General features: G+C 40.5%; 1 protein-coding gene and 1 long non-coding RNA gene across 3 annotated transcripts; both read left to right on the top strand.

Annotated features, from left to right (window-relative positions):
- Positions 1–1,957: 1,957 nt before the first annotated feature.
- Positions 1,958–3,518, top strand: LOC114829679. Its single transcript, XR_003777550.2, has 3 exons — positions 1,958–2,056; positions 2,177–2,322; positions 2,669–3,518. It is a non-coding gene; the product is annotated as an uncharacterized LOC114829679 (long non-coding RNA).
- Positions 3,519–14,595: 11,077 nt separating this feature from the next.
- ecm1b (extracellular matrix protein 1b) lies at positions 14,596–25,895 on the top strand. Of its 2 annotated transcripts, XM_029115577.2 has the most exons (13): positions 14,596–14,956; positions 15,462–15,551; positions 18,849–18,893; positions 19,531–19,590; positions 19,708–20,033; positions 20,395–20,600; positions 20,960–21,072; positions 21,466–21,800; positions 22,162–22,367; positions 22,826–23,111; positions 23,259–23,476; positions 25,245–25,332; positions 25,638–25,895. In XM_029115577.2, exons 1-13 carry the CDS (start codon positions 14,899–14,901, stop codon positions 25,812–25,814), a joined length of 2,208 nt encoding a protein of 735 aa, XP_028971410.2. In that variant the 5' UTR covers positions 14,596–14,898; the 3' UTR covers positions 25,815–25,895. The 2 variants fall into 2 exon arrangements, with proteins under 2 accessions (XP_028971410.2, XP_028971411.2); XM_029115578.2 differs by lacking the exon at positions 18,849–18,893.
- Positions 25,896–26,367: the final 472 nt, after the last annotated feature.

Genomic DNA, 26,367 nt, shown 5'->3' with positions numbered 1-26,367 from the left:
AGATATTCTTACATCAAAGGAATTGGCTTAATTTGCTTAGTTTACCAACTGATCATCTACCACATGCTTCCCCATCTGTGTTGTTCTCCCCCATCTGTGTTGTTCTCCAAAGTGCTAATCTCAATGTTGTAAGATTGCTGTTGAACAGCTGAGCCTGAGGAGGAGTGGCCTCAGCCGCCTGAGCCCGAGGAGGAGTGGCCTCAGCCGCCTGAGCCCGAGGAGGAGTGGCTTGAGCCGCCTGAGCCCGAAGAGGAGTGGCCTGCACCGCCAGAGCTTGCCGGGGTCTGGTTGCCGGCACCGCCCGCCAAGGTCTGGCCGCCGCCGCTCTCTCCTGTCCCGGCCGCCCCGGCGCCCTCTCCAGTCCCGGTCGCCAAGGGGTCCTCTACTGGCCCGGCCGCTCCGTCGGCTCTTCTGGCTACCGACCCTCCGCCGGCTCTCCCGGCTCCTGGTCCTCCGCCGGCTCCGCCTCCCTGGTTAGTCTCGGCTGTTCCGCCCCCTCGGCGGGTTTGTGCTGATGGGGGTTCTGCGCTGCTTCTGGGAAGACTTTATTAAAAACTGAATACTTTTGTAGCTAATTGAGGAAATTGGTGTGTTTTTGTAGAATGTGAATAAGACCTCCACTCTCTTCTGACCTACAACCACAAAGGTTTCCGATCAGTTTGGAGTGGTTGTCCAGTGGTTACCTGGAACAAATAAAGGTGAACAGTAAATGTTTGGCATGAACTGCATTACTATCTGGGGAAATCCTGGAAACGTATATGCTGTGTGCACTTTCTGTTACCGATCAGCAGCAAGATACTTGGAAAAGGCAATATAAAGTTGACTTACTGCTAACAGATTTCTTCCTTCTCGACATTTCTCAAATAAATATTCAATAATTATAAATACAGCGATAAGGTGGGGCATTTGTTAAACATTCAAACAACTTTGTATGGCCTTACAGTACGACAGGATTGTTAGTCACATAAACACCACCTAACTTTTAACTGCCGCATACTGAATGTTTTTCCCTTTTCACACCATTCTTTGTAAACCCTAGAAATGGTTGTGCGTGAAAACCCCAGTAACTGAGCATATTGTGAAATACTCAGACCGGCCTGTCTGGCACCAACAACCATACCATGCTCAAAATTGCTTAAATCACCTTTTTTTCCCATTCTGACATTCAGTTTGGAGTTCAGGAGATTGTCTTGACCAGGACCACACTCCTAAATGCATTGAAGCAACTACCATGTGATTGGTTGATTGGATAATTGCATTAATGAGAAATTGAACAGGTGTTCCTAATAATCCTTTAGGTGAGTGTACATTGAAGGGCATTTCTACCTAGGAGAGATTGTTTCCAAGATGATAACCCCCATGTCAGATAACCACAGGAATGTTTACATTGACCATCAGAGCGCAACCCTCTGTACTGAAAGAGAGAATCTAAACACAGATATACCTTTTGCTCCCTTACCGAGGCCCATATAACTTTCAATGAAACATACATTCATAATACATTTAAAATACTGCATTATTATAAAGATTCCACAGGAATTTGCTACTTTCTTACCTATATTTTATCAAGTGCACTCCTCTCATAAAAGGCCACATTACTGCCACACATTTCAGCTGATTTGTTCTAAGATAAAATGTTAATGTATTTGGAGTTTTATTAGGCAGGAAAGTGGTGAAAGAAAGAGGAGAGCACACGTTTCAGCAGCACGTGTTCACCGGAGGAAGCAGACTTGGCTGATGCAGCAAATTAGGCCATTGATACATATGTAGGAGCATTTTAGAAAGTACCCCACATATCACAAGGAGGACCAGCTATGCTAATGGCTACAGTTGATCTTTCCAATATGTTTTGGTAAGTAGCAAAATAGAACAATTACTACTTATTACTATTTCAATAAACCATGAACTCTTGAAAGACGTTTTGTGTACACTGTCTGACAAGTTAGTAAGTTAGGACTTGACAGAAATGAACAGTGTGCCGTCCACGAGCGGATTCAAAACAACTTCAAAACTTGACTCAGCGTTCCAGCTGAATTGGGATCGACTGCTCTGACCGGTACCTTTAATATGCAAATAAAAAATGTCAATGAACAATCATCTGGCTACAAATGCTGTACTGACACTTGCTAATAAGGTTCTTTGTACAAATTCAACTAATTCCGTGTCTCCTTTCCAGGCTACCGATGTTAGCACAGTTGGCTAATGACTTTGTATTCAAGCTAAACCTTAACAATCAGAAACAAAAGCGACGCTGCCCATTCACAGATCAATATCTGTCCAGCTACCTTGCTCTACTCCAAAACAATGTGGATATGATGACCTGTAAGTCAGTAAATGAGGCCCAGAAAACCAAACATTAAGACAAAACTCCTGCACCTGGAGTTTTAGTATTATTATTTTATTTTCTCTAAACATTTATTGGTGGCAGATCTGCCATTATGGCAGAAATGATTGTGATTGGATTGTGAACCTGTAGTCTTGTAGTAAGAATGTCCTTTCCAATAGCATAATTCGGACACAAATGGGTAGGAGACAGTGTTCATCAAACACACACACTTAAACATTTATGTTAACAGAGTAGTGAATTGGCATTTTCTGAATAAACAATGTGTATGTGTAAACAATGTGTAACTTTCATTAAAAAGTTGAATGTGTGTGTTGTCCCCAGCTCTACCAGAAAGTGTCAGTCTTGCGCTCTCTATGCAGTCTGCATGTGGAGAAGCTACACTGGTTCAGCCAACTCTACCCTCTCACCGTCCACTCACTCTTTCCTCCACTTTACAAGGAGCTGTTCGCCCCTGACTCAGACCAGACATCTGTGGCCACACTCTGAACTCCACCATACATGGAGACAGAAAACATTCTGCAAGCAAAATATGCATACAGTAGTAGACAGATACACGCACTTACAAACAGACACATACATACATTCATACATACATATGCATGATTACATGGATTTCTTTATTTGTTGAATATATATATTTTTGTATATTCAGAGAGCAAAGGAACAAAATCATCTGAATAACCTAGTAGATATTCAATTTGGTCATGCAGAAACTAATTTACAGATTAGGATGGTACACAAATATTCAGGCATTTCAAATTGATCGTATGAAAATGTGTTATTTCTGAGTTGTACTTTTTTTTTTTCCTTCAGTGTAATCTCAGTGTAGACTATCTGTGTTATTTTGTCTCAGGGTGATGTTTTGACTGTAACCAGATCAGTGTGTAGATGGTGTAAATGATCATATTCAGATTGTCACTATGCAGCTGGACAACATGCATATATAACAGTATGAATTCTTATGTGTGTGTTCTGAGTGGTTGGCTAACCCATCAGATTGAATGAGTTATAGCCCCTGGCCCACTTTTCAGGGCACAAATACAGTGTAGCCTTCACAATAAACTGTTTGTGGATCAGGTTTGACCAACTCTGCTGTCTCTATCATAATGAGCTTTAAGTGTGCGTTTGTGTTGCATTAAAACAATGACACAGATCCTAGACAAGCGGAAATGTCATGTCTTGGTCTTACGGCTTTGCCAGTTTGAATTGTTATTTTTGTCTTGTCCTCTTAAAACAACTGCCTATGAAAAGTTGAAAGTGACAATGAAAGTGACAATTTATTTGGAAAGTCTGAATTTAACGCCCTCTATAACCACTGTGTTTTTAATGGTTGTTTATGAAAAGCCGCCCAGAATGTTTTGTATACACTGGTTATTTGAGCGTTTGAATATCTAGATGAATGATTTAAGCCTATAAAGTCAATGTACTTAGTCACTGAATTCAGACAATGCACAAGGGCCTCGCATGGGCACAAATTGACTCAGCGCTACGTGAGGTTGTTTGGTGTCAAACCTATATCTCGTTTCCAGACACTTCTGCCCAAATTCGCAGAAAGTCAGGTGAGTGGAACACTCCATCTAACTTGGCCTTCATTGGCCAATATGAACATTGTGAGAAATATGCATTATGATAAGCATTGGTATAATTGGATTAGTCTACTGACCAATCAACTCCAACAACACCTTCCCTTAGGAGCCTTGTTCAACCAAGCATGAATCACTACATTGTAATGTTGATGTGGGACAGCTAAAAACACAGCTACTGCATTGACTCAGTTCTTTCTTCAGGAAGACATGTTAATTGTGGAAAATGGAAAGATTCATGGTTTACTCAACAATGTCACTAAAAGGGCACCATCGAATGGATGTAGTTCCAGGCTCACATGCTTTGTGCACAATAAAACAATTGTAACAGGGATGCAATCTGTGAAACTTGGCCTTAATTAAATACAGTTGTGAGATATTCTTACATCAAAGGAATTGGCTTAATTGTTTACCAACTGATCATCTACCACATGCTTCCCCATCTGTGTTGTTCTCCAAAGTGTCAATCTCAATGTTGTAAGATTGCTGTTGAACAGCTTAGCAGACACTGCCCTGACTGGGGCAGAAACAAGCAGTTACATAAAATTTGTCAATTGGGATAAAATCATGTGTAGTACATGAGCTAGCTAGCTAATTAAAGGTACATTTCATTTAGTGTTATGGCCTGTTAGCTGATTAACTTTCATATATTGTGTCTGGTTCAATGGGAATTTTTTAAATATTATTAAATGTCACACCTTGGAGTATTTGATTAGCTAAAATCCAAAGACAACAAATACTTTAAACAGCGAGTTGACTACCTTGGAATGATAAGGACAACTATGAATGGTAATTGTCAATATCTACAAAATGTACTGGAAAGTCAGATTCAACTTTTGATGGCACAGTGAAGCTTTGATGTGTTTCTGGGAAGACTTTCTTAAGAACTGAATACTTTTGTAGCTAATTGAGGAAGTGGGTGTGTTTTTGTAGGATGTGAATAAGACCTCCACTCTCCCTGACCTACAACCACAAAGGCTTCAGATCAGTTTGGAGTGGTTGTCCAGTGGTTACTTGGAACAAATAAAGGTGAACAGTAAATGTTTGGCATGACCTGCATTACTATTTGGGGAAATCCTGGAAACTTATATGCTGTGTGCACTTTCTGTTACCGATCAGCAGCAAGATACTTGGAAATGGCAATATGAAGTTGACTTACTGCTAACAGATTTCTTCCTTCTTGACATTTCTCAAATAAATATTAAATAATAATAAATACAGCGATAAGGTAGGGCATTTGTTAAACATTCAAACAACTTTGTATGGCCTTACAGTACGACAGGATTATGTTAGTCACATAAACACCACCTAACTTTTAACTGCTAATTAAACAGTTGCACTACTCCAAAAACTGTCCATCTCCTACATCAAGATTGATGCATTTACTATCCATATGAAACTACATGTGTTAATGTGCACATCAACTTTAAATTAATGTAATTTTTATTATATACTCCTAATGCTCATACTCCTTAATCTTATTTGCTCATGAGCATATTTTAATTTAATATATGTAGATTTTTTTTGTCCTAACTTCGGTAGCTTGCGTCTTCTATTGGCTCACGTAACTGTTCCCAGATGGACATACAGGGAGAGTGACTGGTGCGCGCACTTCCCGCGGAGTGACTGGTGCGCGCACTTCCCGCGTTTCAGTTGGTGACCAGTGGTTGTCATGGCGACAGTGCCACTCAAATAACCGTGATGTAACATTGCAGGGACTGAAGGAAAGTTTGATTTACGCGGGGGGACAGGACGGCCTTTTAACAACATTAACTTTTTACAACCGCATCAATATTTTGTTTATTTTCCTTAATCAGCTTTGGTCACTGTTCATGCATGTTGTACATACATGTAAATACATGTTGACTTGACAAGTTGATCTCAGTTTATTCTGTCTGTCTATGTTGTTAACCACTAGCAGCACCTTCACACAGATTCAATTGTTGATGGGTATGTGTAAATGTAGTGAGCAAATAAAATCGACTCTCTATTTAGGAAGCAGACTCGGCTGAAAATTAGCAGACTCGGAGGACTGAAATGAATGCTGTTAGTTATCTGATGCGTACTGTTGTTTCATGAATTATCTACAGTATCATGTTCTGTCTGTCAGATATGGTTGTCCCTCTGGAAGTTTCGCCTGTCCCCACACAAGAAACTCTGGAGCACTATCAGTGTCTACCATGACCAAAGCCCTTCTTCCCGCGATTGTATAGTGTGGCCTGACAGGCAGCTCTAAGAAGTGTGTTGGTGTCACGGTATGGTGAGAAGCAGCGCCACCGTTCCGTGCACTCTCACTTCCCATCAAGTATTAACACATCCCGGACTTGTTTTGTGTCAGATGTCTTTAATCATTGTTCACACCAGGTCCCTGTTTGCTCGTCAGTATGTGTTTAAATGTTTCCCCTCTGCTCCCCACATCGTGGATCATTGTTGTCGTGTTTGATGTTGTGTGGTTTGCTGTTAAATGTAAGTTCCTTATACCGTTGTGTACATTCATTTTTGCTGCTGAAGTCAGCCCTTTTCTTTCATTGGTTTTGTTGTGCTCGGTGTTTGTTTAATTAAAGATATCAACACTGACTACCTTCTGTCTGCGCCTGGTTCGTTACTCCCGCAACCGCATGACAGTTGGTGGTTCCAAACTTGAATTTAAGAACGATGGAACCCGCTGTATTCTTGGAGACCGTCAATGCTGCAGAAATTTTTTGGTACCCTTTCCCAGATCTGTGCCTTGACAAAATCCTGTCTCAGAGGTCTAAGGACAATTCCTTCAAACTCATTGCTTGGATTTTGCTCTCATGTGCACTGTCAACTGTGGGAGCTTATATAGACAGGTGTGTCCAACATGCAGACGTAAATATGGTATGATTATGTACCTATTTTAACAATTTTAATTTACTTTAATTATTACATATGGTGTTGCATTGTCAATGGAGACCCAGCAACATATGGAGCAACTATAGCCATTAGTGCAGTTACATATAGTAATGAGAGATTTTAGCGGTTACATACAGTATAGTGGTTAAATAATAAGAGAACCCACACAAATCAAGGGAGAAAATAGTCTGAATTTATTGGAAGAATGCAGCAGAGTTGTCCTATTTCAATGAATGTTCCAACATTTTCCCGCTGTAATGTGGGTTACGAGCTGATATATACATTGAAGGGCATTTCTACCTAGGAGAGATTGTTTCCAAGATGATAACCCCCATGTCAGATGGTCAGGTTAAACATTCGTGTGGTTATCAGAGCGCAACCCTCTGTACTGAGTGAGAGAATCTAAACACAGATATGCCTTTTGCTCCCTTACCTAGGTGCATATAACTTTCAATGAAACATACTTTCATAATACATGTAAAATACTGCATTGTTACCCTCATTTGTTGTGGACATTTTTGCACTGATGTATACTTGGTCCTATACATGTATGAATGGGTTACTAGTTAAAGGTCCTGAGTCCCCATGTTCAGATTAGAAAAGGAATGTGGGGGGATCTGGGGTTTTGCCTAAAGGACATCCTTGACCGGCACCAGCGGATTAGAGGGTTACTCGTAAATCAGTAAATCTGTATAAGAACTTGAAAGAAGTTCAAAGAACTTCTTGCTCTTAAACTCAAGAAAACAGAAATGCTCGTTTTAGGACCCAAGAAACAAATAGCATTGTTGGCAGATCTCACTGTGAACCTCGACGGCTGCATGGTCGTATCCCAAAAAACTGTAAGAAACCTTGGCGTTACCCTTGACCCTGACCTCTCCTTGTTGATGAACATATAAAATATGTCTCAAGAGTTGCTTATTTTCATCTTCAAAACATTGCAAAAATCAGGAACTTTCTATCAAAAATGGATGCAGAAAAACTAATCCAGGCTTTTTTTACTTCTAGATTAGATTACTGCAATGCTCTTCTTTCCCTTTACCCTAATAAATCAATAAATAAACTTTAATTAGTGCTGCACACGGCTGCTAGAATCCTAACTAGAACTAAAAATGTGAACACATTACTCCAGTAGTAGCCTCTTTACACTGGCTGCTTGTTAGGGTTAAGGCTGATTTTAAGGTTTTATTGTTAACCTATAAATCAATACATGGAGTTGCTCCTACTTACCTCGCTGAAAAGATCCATACATTCATACATACATGTAACCTTAGATCATAAGATGCAGGCCTTTTAATTGTACCTATAATTTCGAAACAAACAGCCAGAGGCAAAGCAGTCTCTTATAGAGCTCTACTACTGTGGAATGATTTGTCAATTAGGGTTAGAAATGCAAACTCAGTTCAAACTTTCAAGTGTGAACTAAAAACTCATCTCTACAGCATGGTCTATTATTAAGTGTAGTCTGGCCCGGGGGGGGGGGGGGGGGGGGTGACCAGAAAGGCTTGATACTGTCCACCCTTGCTGTCTTGCCAGGTGGGCTCTCATCGCCACTGGGATGCCCTCCCTCCAATGCCATTTGGGGCTGGAGTCACTGGCTTGTTGTTGTCTCTCTGTTGCGCACTTGTGCAATTGGGCTGTACTCTGCTGGCAATACTCTGCTCTCATTCAGGATGGTTGCAGTTGATGGGTGTCCCTTTGGTTGATGCTTGGCAATGTGGGTGGATTGATTTCCTGCCTGGTGCGCCCTGTTCGTGGCCTCCCCCGGATAGGGCCCCCCCTGTCTCAGCCCCAAGGTCTTATGCTGCTATATTATTGTGCTGGGGGAGTAGGGTCAGTTCTCCTTCTCCACTATAAATACTAGTAGCTCTAAGGAATGCATTTTCAACATTTTCTCTGTCTCCTTCCGTTTTAAACTTAGGAGGACATGAGGTCTTGGCACACACCTGCGAAGTACCAGGCTTGAAAGACTTGTTGCTGTCCATGTCCAAAGTCTTCCCGGTTATGTTGCAGATCAAGACGATACCTGATGATTACAGCTGCCACTCTGCTAAATAGACTTTGGACTCTACACTTAATATGTTCACCCGGCACAGCCAGAAGAGTAATGGTCACCAATCTGAGCCTGGTTCCTCTCTAGGTTTTTTCCTGTATTTCAGCCTTCTTTGTGAGTTTTTCCTAGCCACTGAAATTCAACACTACTGTGGTTTGCTCCTTGGTGTTTAAGGCTGGGTGTTTTGTAAAAGCACTTTGTGACAACTGCTGATGTATAAAGGGCTTTGTAAATACATTTGATTGATTGATCAATGTAATTCACGAATGGCTAATAAGCTGTTAAAACAGCTAGTGGCAAAACCCATACACTTCATAGATGCAATTTGTGTTTGAGGTAAATTTAATAAGAAACAATACTCAGTTCAACACAATGGTTAATAGTGTCCAACAAAATATGTTAATGCGTGACAAAATTATATAATGTCAAGAGACTATACCCAGCAAATGCTTAGCACTGTGGTGTAGTGGTTAAAGAGACAGCCTTGCACCTGTGAGAACTGGGTTTGAATCTTGGGAAGGCAACGATGATCAACACTTTATTGTGGGCGAGCTGAACTCGGCTTGCCTGGTTTTTTGTATAGTGTTTGGTCACGAAAAGCCAACAGAAATGCTTGCATGCACTGGTCATAGGAATGTTTGAATATCTAGATTACTGGTTCCCAATATTTTCTGGATACTATACCATCTTCTGAATATTCCCTTGCACTGAGAATCACTGAATTACCCCCTTGTGAATGTCACCAGTAGTATACCTATGGTCTGAAGAGAATCCTCACATAACCCCTGCAAATAAGCTAAGTCTCCCCAGGGGTCCTATTACCCAAGGATGGGTATGTGTGATCTAGATTACACATTTAGCCTACAAAGACCATGTACACTTGGTAACTGGATAAAGACTATGCCCAAGGGCCTCTTCGTGGCACCAATTGTCTCAGCACAACATGGGATTTTTAGATTTTGGAACAATCTGATTCCCAGGCTCTGGCTGTAATTTGCCACAGCTGAATGTAGGCAGGACACGAGGCACAGAGATAATGAAAATCCTTTAATGTTTCTTGTTCCAAATTTAACAAAGAAACCAAAGGCGCGGTACACACTGTGACCTGAACAGAAGCAAACCACAAAGCAAACCCCAAACAATGACCAACAACCAAAGGCCAAACAGGGCAACTTAAATTGGGTCCCCAATTAGAGACAACGAGATGCAGCTGTCTCTAATTGGGGAGAACAGAAAACAGTACCACAGAGATGCCTAGAGGCACCTCTGCGGTCAGATCCTGACTGTGGCCCCCAGGTGCATGGAGATGCCTAGAGGCCCCCAGCCAGGTCCAGATATCATTACTTCTATCAGGCTTATATGTGTTGTGCAACTACAGTATGGAGAGGGTGGTGTCTTGTCTCGTCATGCTCAAGCAACTCCTTCTGGTATGTTGGGCGACTGCAAGTTCCATTGTGGGTGTTGACCTCCAAAGGTGCGTTCTCCTCCAAGTGTGCAAGTAATGGCAAGTTCTTTCTGTTAGAGCGAAATGTAAGATGTGTCAACCTTTTGGCCTTAAGCAAGTTGTACTTTGAAAATATTTAAATTAATTGATTACTACTTTGTACATGATTGATTAAATCTATTTTCAGCCATCAATCTACACACAATGAACCATAATGACAAAGCGAAAACACATTTTTAGACAAGCCAATAAAATAAAATAAATGAATTATCACTGGTACAAAATAATTCAGACCCTTTTCCATGCTTAGATGTAACTATGTCCTATGCCTAGAACACAAAGTGAAAGGGTCTGACTATTATTGTGTACATACAGTGGATATAAAAAGTCTACACACCCCTGTTAAAATGCCAGGTTTGTGTGATGTAAAAGAATGAGACAAAGATAAATCATGTCAGAACTTTTTCCACTTTTAATGTGACCTATAATGTGAATTGAAATCTTCGAGGGGAAAAATTACAAATAAAAACCTTACAGTATCACATACAGTGTGAGCTTAATACAGTTTTACAGACAGATGTTATTCCCCCCGTTAGGCTGCTCTGGCCATGGTAGTAGTAGTATTATGGATATTTACCATGGTAACACAGGATATCTTTGTTAATACAATTGATACATAGAGAGTACACCACAAAAAGTCTACCTGGTATTAAACTGTATTATTGGGGATTTACTGCAAAATAGCTTATAGTCACCTCACTCCTAAAAAGATAATTCTATAGGCACATTGCTCAATTGAAATCGCCTTAATTTATTTGTTTAACTTAGTGGTAAGATGAATTCCAGTTAGGTTATGTTGTGCTTAAGCACTTATCTAAGGTTAGTTTGACATTCAACTTAATGATAAACATAAGGATTTAGGGAGGGATTCACTGTTCCAGCGTATTTCCTACTGCAATTTAAGCACTGAAATCAAGCAACAACTTAGCAACTGTGTCCAGCCAAAGATATTTTTCTCTTCCCAGCCTGGTATTTGTTATGTCTTGATAGCTTCAACTCCACTGAACTACACTTGTCCTCAATCAGATGTACTCAATCAGTTGAACATTTGGGGGGGGGGGGGGGTTAATTTATCAATACTTGTCAGAGCCACACATCCTTATAAACTATCAACCACACCCAATGTTGCCAATGATTGACGGCACAATAATCGTTTGTGTCAACAGATCCGATGCGTAGGTTTCATCTTATATCAGTCAGCATGTCAATCAGTCAGTATTATCTAAAATGTGTTTGATTATCTGTATTCCATTCTAGCCAGCTAACCAAAGCTAATGGTGGCCAATCACAGACAGGGCACAGAGAGCACAGGGGACTTGATCCTCATGGTTCCTCCTAATGATAGCTGTTAAGCATTGTCACTGTGACATAATAAAACATTGCATTAGTCATTAGTCTCAATGACCTGCTGCACGTTTGGTTTCAATAATGCATTCAGAGTAGCAAGACAGAGATGGTGTTGTTTATTTGTATTTGAACTGCTGACTGCACTGCATCCCACTATGGAAAAATATGTCAATATATTATTCTGTTCAATATTATATATATAAAAAAATGCCAATTAAAAATGAAATATCCAATTATATTATATTTTATATTTATGAAATTACTGTAAAGAAATGTCCAGTATAATCAAAATAATACTGAGTATTTTGACCTGTTCATGCTTCTCTCAATTCTGACCAGTTCCTTTCATTCATCTTCATCTGCTTATCCGGTATCGGGTCGCGGGGACAGCAACTCCAGCAGGGACCCTCATTACTTCTATCAGGCTTATATGTGTTGTGCAACTACAGTATGGAGAGGGTGGTGTCTTGTCTCGTTAAGCTCAAGCAACTCCTTCTGGTATGTTGGGCGACTGCAAGTTCCATTGTGGGTGTTGACCTCCAAAGGTGCGTTCTCCTCCAAGTGTGCAAGTAATGGCAAGTTCTTTCTGTTTGAGCGAAATGTAAGATGTGTCAACCTTTTGGCCTTAAGCAAGTTGTACTTTGAAAATATTTAAATTAATTGATTACTACTTTGTACATGATTGATTAAATCTATTTTCAGCCATCAAAACACAATGAACCATAATGACGAAGTGAAAACACATTTTTAGACAAGCCAATAAAATAAAATAAATGAATTATCACTGGTACAAAATAATTCAGACCCTTTTCCATGCTTAGATGTAACTATGTCCTATGCCTAGAACACAAAGTGAAAGGGTCTGACTATTATTGTGTACATACAGTGGATATAAAAAGTCTACACACCCCTGTTAAAATGGGACAGCAACTCCAGCAGGGACCTCAAATGTCCCTGTCCCGAGTCACATTTGCCAGCTTTGACTGGGGGATCCCGAGGCGTTCCCAGGCCAGTGTCGAAATATAATCTCTCCACCTAGTCCTGGGCCTACCCCAGGTCTCCTCCCAGCTGGACGTGCCTGGAACACCACCATAGTGAGACGTCCTGGGGGCATCCTTACCAGATGCCCGAACCACCTCAGCTGGTTCCTTTCGATGCAAAAGAGCAGCGGCTCTACTCCGAGTTCCTCAGGGATGACTGAGCTTCTCACCCTATCTCTAATGGAGAAGCCAGCCACCCTTCTGAGAAAACCCATTTCAGCCGCTTGATCTAGTTCTTTTGGTCATCACCCAGCCTTCATGACCATAGGTGAGGGTAGGAACGAAAACTGACCGGTATAACCGCTTTGCAATTGGCTACGAACCAGTCCAGTGAGTGCTGAAGGTCACCAGTTCCTGCCACTGAGAAATGTATTGGAAATATCTCTTATACATAAGTATTAAGACGATTTATTCAGTACTTTAAAGAAGCGCCTTTGGCAGTAATGATTCTTCTAAGGAATGCCGCTACCAGTTTCTACACCTGGATTTGGGCAGTCTCTCCCATTCTTCCTGTACATCCTCTGAACCTCTGTCAGATTTGAAGGAAAACTGTGATCTTCATGTCTGCCCACAGATGTTCAATTGGGTTCAAGTCCAACCTTTATCAGGGCCACTCAAAGACATTCACAGAATTGTCCCGAACACACTCCAGTGCTGTCTTGGCTGTGTGATCCAGATCGTTGAGTTGCTGAAAGATACATTTTGGCCGCAGTCTTAGGTTCTGTGTGCTCTTTATCATCTTTTCTTCAAGGGTCTCTCTGTATTTTGTTCATCCTTCTCTAAATCCTGACCAGTCTCCCTGTCCCAGCATTCCCGTAACAGGATGTCCCCATCACCTCCTCTCCTCTGAACAGTTGATGTTTAGATGTGTCTGTTACTTGAACTCTGTGAATCATTAATTTGGGCTGCAATCTGAGGTGCAATTAATTGCTGACTCATTAGAGGCTAGTAACTCTAATGAACTAATCCTCTTCAGCAGAGGTAACTCTGAGTCTTCCTTTTCAGTGGCAGTCCTCATGAGAGGCAGTTTCATCATAATCATAGCGCTTGATGGCTTTTGCGATTGCACTTAAAGAAATGGACTGTAATTTCTCTTTGCATATTTGAGCTGATCTTGCATTAATATGTATAAGATCTACAGTTATACCTACAGTTCAGACATTATGATGGTCTTCAGTATATCAATCCTACATTGTCACAACACAAATGATTGTCTCAAACGCATTAAGAAGAAAATAAATTCCACATATTAACATTTAACAAGGCACACCTGTTAACTGAAATGCATTCGAGGTGAATAACTCATAAAGCTGGTTAAGAGAATGCAAAGCTGTCCAAAATCCAAAGCTGCTATCAAGGGGTGACTACTTTGAACAATCTACAATATGACATGTATTTAGATCTGTTTTACACTTTGATTCCATTTGTGTTATTTTACAGTGTTGATGACTTCACTACTATATAATAGCAATAGTGAAAATAGTAAAACTAAAGAAATACCATTTAGGTAGTTTTGTCCAAACTTTTGACTGGTATTGTATAATTTTATTCAGACTATCTGATGAGGACCGACCCAAAAAACTCTTGGCTCTCCAAAACGGTCTAACAAAAACCGTGTCAATACTGTCCAGGGTTGGTTAATGGAGGCTTACAAGTATTTGTAAAATATCTAGAATTGATATTTGTTTTAATGTACTTTATGCCCCCTGTCAAAAGTGTGTACAGGATATGTAATAACTCCACTGTCAAGAGGAAGTTTTTAGCGCAAGGCTGGGGGCGGGCAAACCAAATATTGTTGAGCTAAAAAAAAAAGAAGCTTGTCGGGCCCTGGTAACACAGTTTAAGTGACCCAGATTTCAGGGCATGGAATGAATCATTAAGGAAAACTTTATCCCTCCTCCTTTTCATCCCCCTTTTCAGTCACGAAACAACTATAAATGTATTTACGCCATCTCATGGATCTCACACTTTCCCGGTTTCGTTCCAGTACAGTTTGAAAAATACTTGCCGTCTTACAGTTGTTCCGTCGTTTCCAGGACCTGACGCGTTTCCTCTGATTATTTTTAGGAGATATATGAATTACGGAAAAGTTTGGAACAGACAAACATAAAGAAGATAACATATTGGATCAATTCGTCAAATCAACAGTCGCAATGTTTTGGTCCTGGACTGTAGCATTTGTACTGGTGTGTGCATCCGCGGCATCAGAAGGTATTTGAATTCTAATGTTTCCCGGTCCATATTTTTGTCCTCGTATGACTCTGTGCTTTAAAAAGTGCGTAGCATAGGCTTTTTTTTTATCAAACTGAAAATAGATTATTTATTTAGTAGGCTAATGCAGTAGTCCACGTGAACTGACACTACGAAGTAAACAATAATCATACTTGAAAAAAGTAGAAGATTCAGACCTTGTTACGTGTAGGTGACTGATTTCATACATTTCCTAAAATGTAAACAGGAAGAAGGATAATGTAATCCTAGGCAGTGTGTTTAAACTAAGGTTGTGAATCATGCGGGTGTTTCTGTATTGACTGTAAAACATGGAAAATCATCCGAAGTGAGAACGTATGGCCCATCGACTCTTTAACAAAAAGCTTTTTCTGACTTGGGTTTAAGGCTAGGGAAATGTTATCTCAAAATTGTTCTCACTAGTAAAACAGGTTGTGTGAGTGTATGTAATGCCTGCCTGTCTATGTCTGTGTGTCTCTTCCAACAGATGAGCCTGACATGGAACAGAGAGAGGTCTTTGACCCAGATCTTATGATCCAAAGGCCGCTGACTTTGGAGGAAATCTTGGGAAGTCGAAGTGAGTGTTAGCCTTGGCATTTTTAGGATTTCCACTATTTCTTCCTAAAGATTTGCTTTTCATGCTTTAAATATATTCTGTCATTTACATAATGGAAGACATTCAATGAGCCATTTTTCAATACCACACTAATGACCAAATGAGTGGCTACTCTGTAAACAGGAGAATATTAATATGCAGTACTGTGTTATAGACTACTGGCCTTACTATAAACTTCCCAGACACACAAGCTGAAGATAAAGCCTAGATTAATCAACAGTTATGGTTGATGTGCTCATCGTGGCAAAAAAGCCCATCTCAATATAAACTATTTTGAAAACAGTGCTGCAGGAGCGTCCTACTGGTGCATTGTAGCCGAGTCACAGTTATCAGGGTTCTCATGGCAATATAGGCATGAGGTGGTATCTGACCAATATACTCTTAGCCATGGTATATTGGCAATAAACCACAAACCCCCAAGATGCCTTATTCCTATTATGAACTGTTTGCCAATACACTTAAAGCAGTAAAGTGTGATTTGAGGTTGACAGGCTGTAGAAGCCTAGGGTGGATGGTAAAGAGACCAGTAACATACATCTCATGCAAAGTGTAATAGTGTAAAGGAACAGTGAGAACAAAAGGCACAGACAACCAAAGCTACCGTGAAATACCAAACGTTTACTCTAAACACACGGTAAACGGTTTGGGGACAAGGGGCTGAGCTGGACCCAAGGATTGAAATACTCAAAAAAAAACTTAACTGATCTTGCCTGCCTCAAGAACCGCTTAGCTCACTATTTAACTATAAAAAACACAGTGGGTGGTCTGCTCAGTTCTAACTACTGTTTTTAGACAAAGTTTTCCTACGGTTTGTGTATGCCCAAGGGCAACTTGCTAAAAAATATTTTTTTCCCCACAGCAATACATACATACACAAATGAAACAGGACGAAATAAGATGAATGCTCTAAGACTATGTGATGTACGAAAAAACAAAGAAAATGTCTGTCTATTAAAAAAAGATGTATTTACAACGAGTTTGAGTCTATATAATCTCATGTGTCATAAAGCAAAAAGAGTCTGGGGGAGAAACAACTGAATGGGTTTTTAAACCAGGGGATGTGTGATGTGATTGGATAAGAGATAAAAGGAACAGGTGGTGCAATCAGAAGGAATGTCCACTGATTGGTCCACCTCAGCAGTCAGAAGACGCACTGATGACTGCCAGGTGGGACCCACCAACGACCACAAACAAGAACATAAGGGACACCTGTGTTTAGGGCAGAAGGAGGGGAAATCACAAAGAAACATACAAGGCACCTGCATGCAGGGGCGTTTCTGGTCAAACCGGCGCCCTAGGCAAGATCTCTCAATGTTGCCCCCCTAAAATGAAAAATGTCAGCTCCAGGGAAAATAACACTTTGATTATACTATTAGAAATACAAATGCGATAGCATGTAACTAGCCAGTTCCCCATTGGAATTTTCTCAGCAAAATTCTAAAACAATAAAATGATTGATCTGTACAGGCCTTCAGTGTTCTACTTCCACCCACTGCCCACTGCCTGAGCACATGCTGTGTATGTCCCACTACCGCCAGCAGTACATAGGATAACAGACATAGCAGTACATAGGATAACAGACATAGCAGTACATAGGATAACAGACATAGCAGTACATAGGATAACAGACCGGACAAGTTTTCTAAAAGCTAGAAAACTTAGAGCAGTGCCACCTTTTGAGACCGAGGACCCAAAACTACAACAATAGATAATTATATAGAATTGTAATATAATAACATAAGTAATAATCATAATAATAAGTAATTATAAGCAGCCTACCTTGCTGCTGGCAATGAGAGTATGTAATGACCTGTTCTTGACATTTCTGCTTGTTATTGAAAGTGATATATGGTATGGTAGCCTGGTAGCTGTCTAGCTAGCTATCCATCTGAGTGGAATACATGTTTCAATTACCAAATCAGTTGTAGAGATGCTTCAGGGAAAAAATGTATGGCTTGAAGACTTATCAACTGTACAGTGCAAAGGCAAAGGGCATCCCACTTTCTATGCTTAGCCCATGTTCCACAATATCACAGTTGGTGCATGTGACTGACTCATTTGCTACATCTACAGGAGATAACTCGTCCTCCACCTCCTCTAGCCTTGCTTGCACTTCCTTGCCTTCATGATCCCTTTTCGTTTTTTGAAAAATATTCTTATATTTATAGCCGTCCTTCAATTCAAGTCTTGCCTTAGTGAATTAGCTACCACCAGATGCCAACAATGACAAGCCCTGTAACCGGTCCGCCGCAGTCGCTCTCTTTCTCTCCCCCTTCACACAAAATGCGCATGTGCCAAATATTCTGAAGTAGATCTGCTTGAATGACAAAGAGAGCCCAAAACATACTTGCATTTTTTGATCAACAATATCATATGATTTTTGAGGGCTGTGAGGTTCTGTTCTGTTTGTTTTTTGTTTTTGAATATAGGCCGTTATGTTTGGTTTTTGTTTGTGTTCTTACACACAGCCTGTCCTTGTCCTTATTGTTTCCACCTGTGCCTTGTTTGCTCCTTCGTTGTCTCCCTATTTCAGTTCCTCCTGCCCTAGTGTTTCTTGTTGGTCATTGTGTTTGTATCTGTTGCCTGTTCCTGACATTTGTGCCCTTTTCTTTTTGTACATTGTAAGTTTATTAAATTACCCTTTCGCCATTTTGGAATCCTCTGTGCCTGTGTCCTTCTAACCATACTCAACCGTGACTCGATTGAAATGACATGGATAGATTCATGGCTATTTCTATATTATTTTTAGGTGGTGGTATTTGAATTCTAATGTTTCCCGGTCCATATTTTTGTCCTCGTATGTCTCTGTGCTTTAAAAAGTGCGTAGCATAGGCTTTTTTTATCAAACTGAAAATAGATTATTTATTTAGTAGGCTAATGCAGTAGTCCACGTGAACTGACACTACAAAGTAAACAATAATCATACTTGAAAAAAGTAGACCTTGTTACGTGTAGGTTACTGATTTCATACATTTCCTAAAATGTAAACAGGAAGAAGGATAATGTAATCCTAGGCAGTGTGTTTAAACTAAGATTGTGAGTCATGCGCGTGTTTCTGTATTGACTGTAAAACATGGAAAATCATCCGAAGTGAGAACGTATGGCCCATCGACTCTTTAACAAAAAGCTTTTTCTGACTTGGGTTTAAGGCGAGGGAAATGAACAGTTATCTCAAAATAGTTCTCACTAGTAAAACAGGTGGTGTGAGTGTATGTAATGCCTGTCTGTCTGTTTATGTCTGTGTGTCTCTTCCAACAGATGAGCCTGACATGGAACAGAGAGAGGTCTTTGACCGGTTACAGGGTGGGTGACGCCCAATTGACCCGTAGTTTGCTTATGCCTAGAAACGCCCCTGCCTGCATGCGTAACAGAGATACTTTCTCATTTGCAATGGTTATCAGCCAATCAGAATTCTGGATTAGAATAACCTAGTTTATACGTGTGTGTGTGTGTGTGTATATACATGTATAATATTGTATATTAAATCCAAACATTACACCTTCAGTAACAAAAACAAATTTAAACCTCCATCCAAAATGCTTACACTAAATACTGACAAAATTAGATTAATTGTAATCAAAAACCTAAATGTTACCAAATTCTAAATAGAGATAATCAAGTTAGCACAACACCTTGTACACATCAAAGAATATATATATATATATATATATATATATATATATAGAGAGAGAGAGAGAGAGAGAGAGAGAGAGAGAGAGAGAGAGAGAGAGAGAGAGAGAGAGAGAGAGAGAGAGAGAGACCATCTCGTTTGGCCATCAATAATTAGAACTGTATGCCATATTAATATTATTGGACATGATATTATTGTATGGCATAATATTACTGTATGGCATGTTGTAACCTTATGACACAGTATTACTATATAGGGTGTTTTAGCTTTATGACATGTTATATGTGTATGGGCCTATCCTCTGTGTAGATTTTCCTGGCTTTTTGCAGAAACCGGTCACTGTGGACTATGACCTGCTCTTTGAGAGAGGTGAGTGCTGATGGAAGTACTTTTAGACTTGATATCACAGCCAATGGAATATTGCATGTGTGTTATATTCTGTGTATAGACATACACTAACAGATGTTTCTGTGTGTGTGTTCCCAGCTGATTCAGACACGACCCAGAAGGAGGTATCTCTGGACTCCCTAGGCGTTCCACCTCAGGGTTTGCAAATGGCTAGGCCTCGCTCCTTTGTGAGCACCCAACCTAGTGTCTTGTTTCCCCCTGGCCAGCCCTCCCCTGACAACCTCCATGCCATCTGTACCTATAGCAACCATCGTCCCAGGTACCACTTCACAGACAGCGGCTTTAGCTACTTTAGTCGTAAAGGTGACGCTGTCAATCAGTTAGAGTCCTGGTACAGCACATGCTGCCATGGGAATGGGACCCAGCAGCTCCAGGAAGCGATGTTGTGCTGCGCCAAACAGGCGGTGAGTGTTTCTATGGTAACATTAGATTGTGTCCTGTTCATTCTCATGTGTTGAGTTTTGTTTTGATGTGTTCACTAGAATTATGGGACTTGGCAGTGGTAATGATATGCTTAACATATTCACTGAACTGTCTTTTAAGTGCACAAACACAGTAGTGTTGACGACAGCAGATGCTTGGAGAAGAAAGAATGCCCAGACACAACAGATCGGCCTTGGCCTCAACCCCTATAGCTGTGTTGCTATCTAGAATGACAGAGATTTATCAGTCAGGCCTATGAAAGCTAAAGCTCTGTCATCCCCCTCATAGGACTTCCTGTATCTGTATTTTTAATGTGTTCCTTGATTTGTTTGTCTCTTACAGTGGGAGCAGTCCCTTTCCACATACTGTGAAGTTGAGTCCTCTATCAAAACCCGTCAACCCGAATGCTGCAAGAAAACGGGGGGGGACAGACTGAGCTGTTTCCATAAGCAAGCCCCAAACCCCACCTACATGCCGTTCACAGAGGAGACAGGCTCCTCCCCCAAACCTGAAACTGTGTTCACCTTTAACCCCAATACCTGTCACACGTAAGGAGAACAGGTTATTCCTATATGTTGTAGAATTAAAATTAGGGTCAAATTAGAAATGGTTATGCTTCTAGTGGCAACTACTGATTATAATTAATATATATTTCATATGTTTACTATGTTTTCTTTAATGAAATCAGAAGATATGCATGTCACATCAGATATGTTGCATATGTGGTCAGTACAGCTGCTTCAGTGCTGTCAGGATTTAAAATCTTGGTCAGGCCATATCGACATTGCCGGGGGTCAAACCAGTTGACTCAGTAAGTCAACCAGGGACAAGGATAATAAGAGGAATGATAATATCACCTCAAATGGCAATTTCTAGTTACTGTACCTGTGGTGCCTTTTCCTCCCAGGTCTCAGCCCAGTCCCCGTAGTTTGACAGAGACCAATCCCAGTAAACCCCCCAAAGCTGCTCCTGGACACTCTGACATCAGCTGCCGCACTGGATGCTCCACTTCCCACAATGGTATTGCATGTTATTAATCCATCACATTCTTACTGTTTGGCATTTTATGACTGCTTAGTATGTTATAACCTTATGACATGGTATCAATCTGACATTTCACACATTTACTCTATGGCATGTTATAACTGTCGGACATTGTTTTACTGTATGGTCTGTTATTACTGTAAGACCTGTATCTGTATAGACCTATCCCCTGAGTATCCTGTCTCTGTGTAGATTTTCCTGACATTTTGCAGAAACCGGTCACTTTGGACTATGACCTGCTCTTTAGGAGAGGTGACTGCTGATGGAAGTGATTTTAAACTTTATATCACAACCAGTGGAATATTGCATGTGTGTTATATTCTGTGTATAGACATACACTAACAGATGTTTTTGTGTGTGTGTTCCTAGCTGATTCAGACACGACCCAGAAGGAGGTATCTCTGGACTCCCTAGGCGTTCCACCTCAGGGTTTGCCAATGGCTAGGCATCCCTCCTTTGTGAGAACCAAACCTAGTGTCTTGTTTCCCCCTGGCCAGCCCTCCCCTGACAACCTCCATGCCATCTGTACCTATAGCAACCTTCGTCCCAGGTACCCGATATACTACTTCCCAAAAAGCGACTTTGGCTACCTAAGTCGTCAAGATGACGCTGTCAATCAAGTAGAGTCCTGGTACAGCACATGTTGCCATTTGAATGGGACCCAGCAGCTCCAGGAAGCGATGTTGTGCTGCGTCAAACAGGCGGTGAGTGTTTCTATGGTAACATTAGATTGTGTCCTGTTCATTCTCATGTGTTGAGTTTTGTTTTGATGTGTTCACTAGAATTATGGGACTTGGCAGTGGTAATGATATGCTTAACATATTCACTGAACTGTCTTTTAAGTGCACAAACACAGTAGTGTTGAGGACAGCAGATGCTTGGAGAAGAAAGAATGCCCAGACACAACAAATCGGCCTTGGCCTCAACCCCTATAGCTGTGTTGCTATCTAGAATGACAGAGATTTTTCAGTCAGGCCTATGAAAGCTAAAGCTCTGTCGTCCCCCTCATAGGACTTCCTGTATCTGTATTTTTAATGTGTTCCTTGATTTGTTTGTCTCTTACAGTGGGAGCAGTCCCTTTCCACATACTGTGAAGTTGAGTCCTCTATTGAAATCCATCAACCCGAATGCTGCATGAAAATGGGCCGGCACAGACTGAGCTGTTTCCATAAGCAAGCCCCAAACCCCACCTATATGCCATTCACTGAGGAGACAGGCTCCTCCCCCAACCCTGAAACTGCGTTCACCTTTAACCCCAATACCTGTCACACGTAAGGAGAGAACAGGTTATTCCTATATGTTGTAGGATTAAAGTTAGGGTCAAATTGAATGTTTACTACTACAGATTATTATAAATATATATTTTATTATTATTAAGATATGCATGGCACATCAGACATGATGATGCCTATGTGGAGAGAACGGCGTCATTGCGGTCAGGATTAAAAATCCTGGTCACGGCATTCTGACAGTGTCTGGGGTTCGGCAAGTTGGCTAAGCAAGAATGGGATGTTAAACAGGTCTGCCATGTCTCGTTACGCTCTAGCAACTTTTCTTCCTGCGTGAGCAAGTAATGTGTTAAAAGCAAAATCGTAGCACACGTCTGAATCTTCCCCTGCATGTCACCCGTTAAGGAGGCGCTAGGTTAATCGTAGTTAGAGTATTTTTTTTATTTAGGTTCAGATGGCAATAGCATGATCTTTGTGCCTTTGTTGTCTTTTCCCCTTAGGTCCCAGCCTGGTCCACATGGTGTTAGAGGGAACTATCCCAGGAAGCCCTCCCAAGCTGCTCTTAGACACTCTGACATCAGCTTCCCCCCTGGACGCCCCACATCCCAGAACATAGAATTAATCTGCAGCCTTCTCAATCGCCGCCCACTCTACAATCCCCAGTGCCTGCCCCGTACTGGCTATGGGTGGCTGGCCCGCCAATCAAAGGCAGTGAACCGGCTGGAGAGAGGTTTCAAACTCTGCTGTGAGCGGCAGAAGGATGTGCTAGCCTGTGCTGATCGAAAGGTGCGTGTGCATGGTCTGTGGCTGGTGAAATATCTATTATATTCTGAGCAGAAATTAAGGTTCTCCCCTAACATTCACAGTGCAGAACGTGCTAGAATATGAATTGGTGTTGATAAGAGGCACACTGTTGCATGTCTACCTTCTTAGTGGCGTGAGGTGCTTGACAGGTTCTGTGATGACGAGCAGAAGGGCACGGTTCGTAATTCCTCCTGCTGTGGTGCAGAAGAGAGTGAGCAGAGGTACACTTGTTTCTCGTCCCGTGCCCCTCACCCAGCCTATGACCAAGAGCTCCACTTTGCCTCTGACGCGCCACAGGCCCCTACCCTTGGACACATCTGTGAAACACATAAGATCATCAAGAAGAAGTAAGCGTGTTTCAGTAAGATGATAGTGTTCTGTCTGACAACATCCGGTGTAATTTATTGTTTTCCTCCTCAGTCTGACAGCGTCAGGTTTAATTAATCCTCTTGCTCTTCAGTATGTCATTTTTATGCTGTTTCATCTAAGGATTTTTGATGGAATTCAAGCATTATGGATATTATATGTGCATGCAAAATCCCCTCTTTGATGTCTCACAAAATGGAGAAACACAATGTAAATCAAACTTGTGACATCTAATTTTTACTTAATGTCATAGTTACCTGAATTGGACAAGTTCTTTGGGGAGAATGCAAAAATCTTTGAGCATCTAAGTCTTAGAACAGGACCTAGCTTAATACAAAAGCGATCATTTTGAAGAGATTCCATTATATTATTTTCATTATAGCTTTAGAGAATAATTTACAAATTACTGTTCAGTATAAAGATATATGCCGAAGGTGCTTTTACAGTGGAAATCCCTGATTTGTTGTTGATGTCATGGCGACCTTTGCAGAAACCAGTCATGTCACGCTGAACTAATCAGGCTGTCAAGTCTCTGATTGCATGATATTACTTTTGTTTTTCAGTGTAAGTCAACTTTCTAGTGGTTGTATAATGACAGTTTATGACAAAAGGTTTTACTATTTAAATCATTGGCAAATTAGGAACCTCCAGTGGACATGTGGACCCATTTACACTGGTCTGGTCTGTTGAGTCTGCTTCAGAAGTGTTCCCTTAAGTCTCCAAGTATTGTGGCTCTTTATTTAGAAAATCTCCAGTTACACCCTCCGTTATGGATTTTATCGAGTCTGAGGTATTCCAGATCTTGATTTAACTGCACTAACCAGTTTCCTAAATACTCACTGTCCACTTTCCCCTTCCATTAAGTTGTGGAAGACTCTGTGGAGCGTGGGTTAACTAATTGAAATGCATCCTGTAGACTAAATATACAGTAAATTGAAGAAGTATTAACTCCCTGTATGAAATTGAGCAATGCAAACAGTACTTTGTACTCAAACATAAGGGGGAGGCTTATACTTTTATTTAAACACAATATTTTCTAAAAATAATAAATGTATTGAGAAGTAAAAAATAATAATAAAACAAAGTATAAAAGTATTGACATGCATAAATTATAATTAAAATAAACCAAACAAATTGGCATCTGAAATTCTTTGCTTAGTTGGTCTCCGTCACTATGACTTCTTGTTTCCCTGGGGTATAAATATGAGATCTCTCATTTATATAATCCCTTTGGAATTCATCATTGTGGGTAAAACCAAAATGTTGTCTGGTGAAAGGAAAAAAGATTTTTGTTGACATATAATCAGATAAAGGACATAAAAAAAATCTATAAACAGTTGAAAGGACCACTAAGAACAGTAAGATCTGAGACAGTATTTTCCATAATCACAATCATTATGGATGTTATGGAGTTCACATGCAAAAAAAAGGCATAATTAAAGGTGGCTCTACCCAAATGTTTAAATATAATAACATTTTTTAGGTGCATATTGCACAAATATTTCTTAAACAAAGTGTATATGGATGTTTATTCCAGTCACTAGTCTATTATTCATAATTCCAAAGACTGCAAAACATGCCAACAAATCTGAAAACACATTGGTCTATAATGCTCCTCTCACATCTCATCTTAATAACTAACCCTGGGACACAGCTGTGTGGGGAATTTGTTTTTCTAAAAGTGAAATGAAATACATTTGATTATGTATTAAAACAAAGATCTAGTTGATCTGCCATCTGTTCTTTCAGGTTCCCTGTGCCTCTCCCAGTCCAGAGCTTTGTAAGTCTGTGCTGCTCTCTGCCTGCAGATCAGAGAACTCCATGCATTCAAGAAAAGGTAAATTCAACGCTGATCGAAATACAGAGGTGTCCTTTTTCTGCTAAACCAAATGTTTTAGTTGCAAAACAGAGTTCTATTATACCAAATTAGGTTGCAGTTTGGAGCAACTTTTCACAACTAAAATGTATTGTTTAGCGCAATGAGTACATCCTGGTGTGTTACAAAAAGTTTTTTTTGGGGAAAGAAATTCTTCAAAGAAAACTGACAGAAAAAAAAAGAAAATATATCTTCTTATGTTGCAAAACATTTTGCTTTAAACAGAATCGGCAACCTTATTTTGCTTTTTCAATCTTTGTTATCAGCTTGTGACACATGCAGAGAGGCAGTGCCCTGCATCGATGCCCACCTCCCACACTGTCTCCCAGAAATGCTGCTACTCCTCTTCCCAGAATCGCCACAAGTGCCTTTCTGGCTTGCTCATGAAAGCCATCAACAAGGCAACCAAGTCTACACGCTTTAGGAAGTGCCCCCTCTCCTAATTTTCCATAACCTTCCCCTTTTGACTAATTTTGGCAGCGGGTTAAAAAAAATGCATGTCACGGAATTAGTTTGGTAGTCAATCTACCATGTTTATTACACATGACCTATTACATGATTAATTGAGATAATTGTTGTGTACAGTATACCTCTGAATCATTAAAATAGTAGATCAGGGTTTTGTTTCACCAGGGCCCTGTATTTTACAATGGATACCACCCCCCTCCAACTCCCAAACCACAGTTATTACCAAACTCTTTCAATGTGCTGTAGTTTCTGTATTATTTTATTAGTTTTATTTTAGGGATAAGGGGAGCTTAACTGGCTTTTGCATGCAATGGTTAAACTGACAGTACAGTTTGTACAGTTCAGTTGTGTTGGGAGGACAGTTGTGGCTGAAATCATATTAGTCCATTTACATTGAAGGAGTTTTAAGTGTCCTTGAAATGATGAAATTGGCTAATGGCAAAATCCATGTGTGTGAATTAAGATTACAAAGGTTATGGTTGAGGTCTGGGTAAGTGTAAAAACTCTAGCGGTTTGTGGTTAACTAAC

The sequence above is a fragment of the Esox lucius genome, chromosome 20, assembly GCF_011004845.1.
Source record: "Esox lucius isolate fEsoLuc1 chromosome 20, fEsoLuc1.pri, whole genome shotgun sequence".
Lineage (NCBI taxonomy): Eukaryota > Metazoa > Chordata > Actinopteri > Esociformes > Esocidae > Esox > Esox lucius.
The sequence above is the reverse complement of the archived record's forward strand: the minus strand, read 5'-3'. Positions and strand labels throughout refer to the sequence as shown.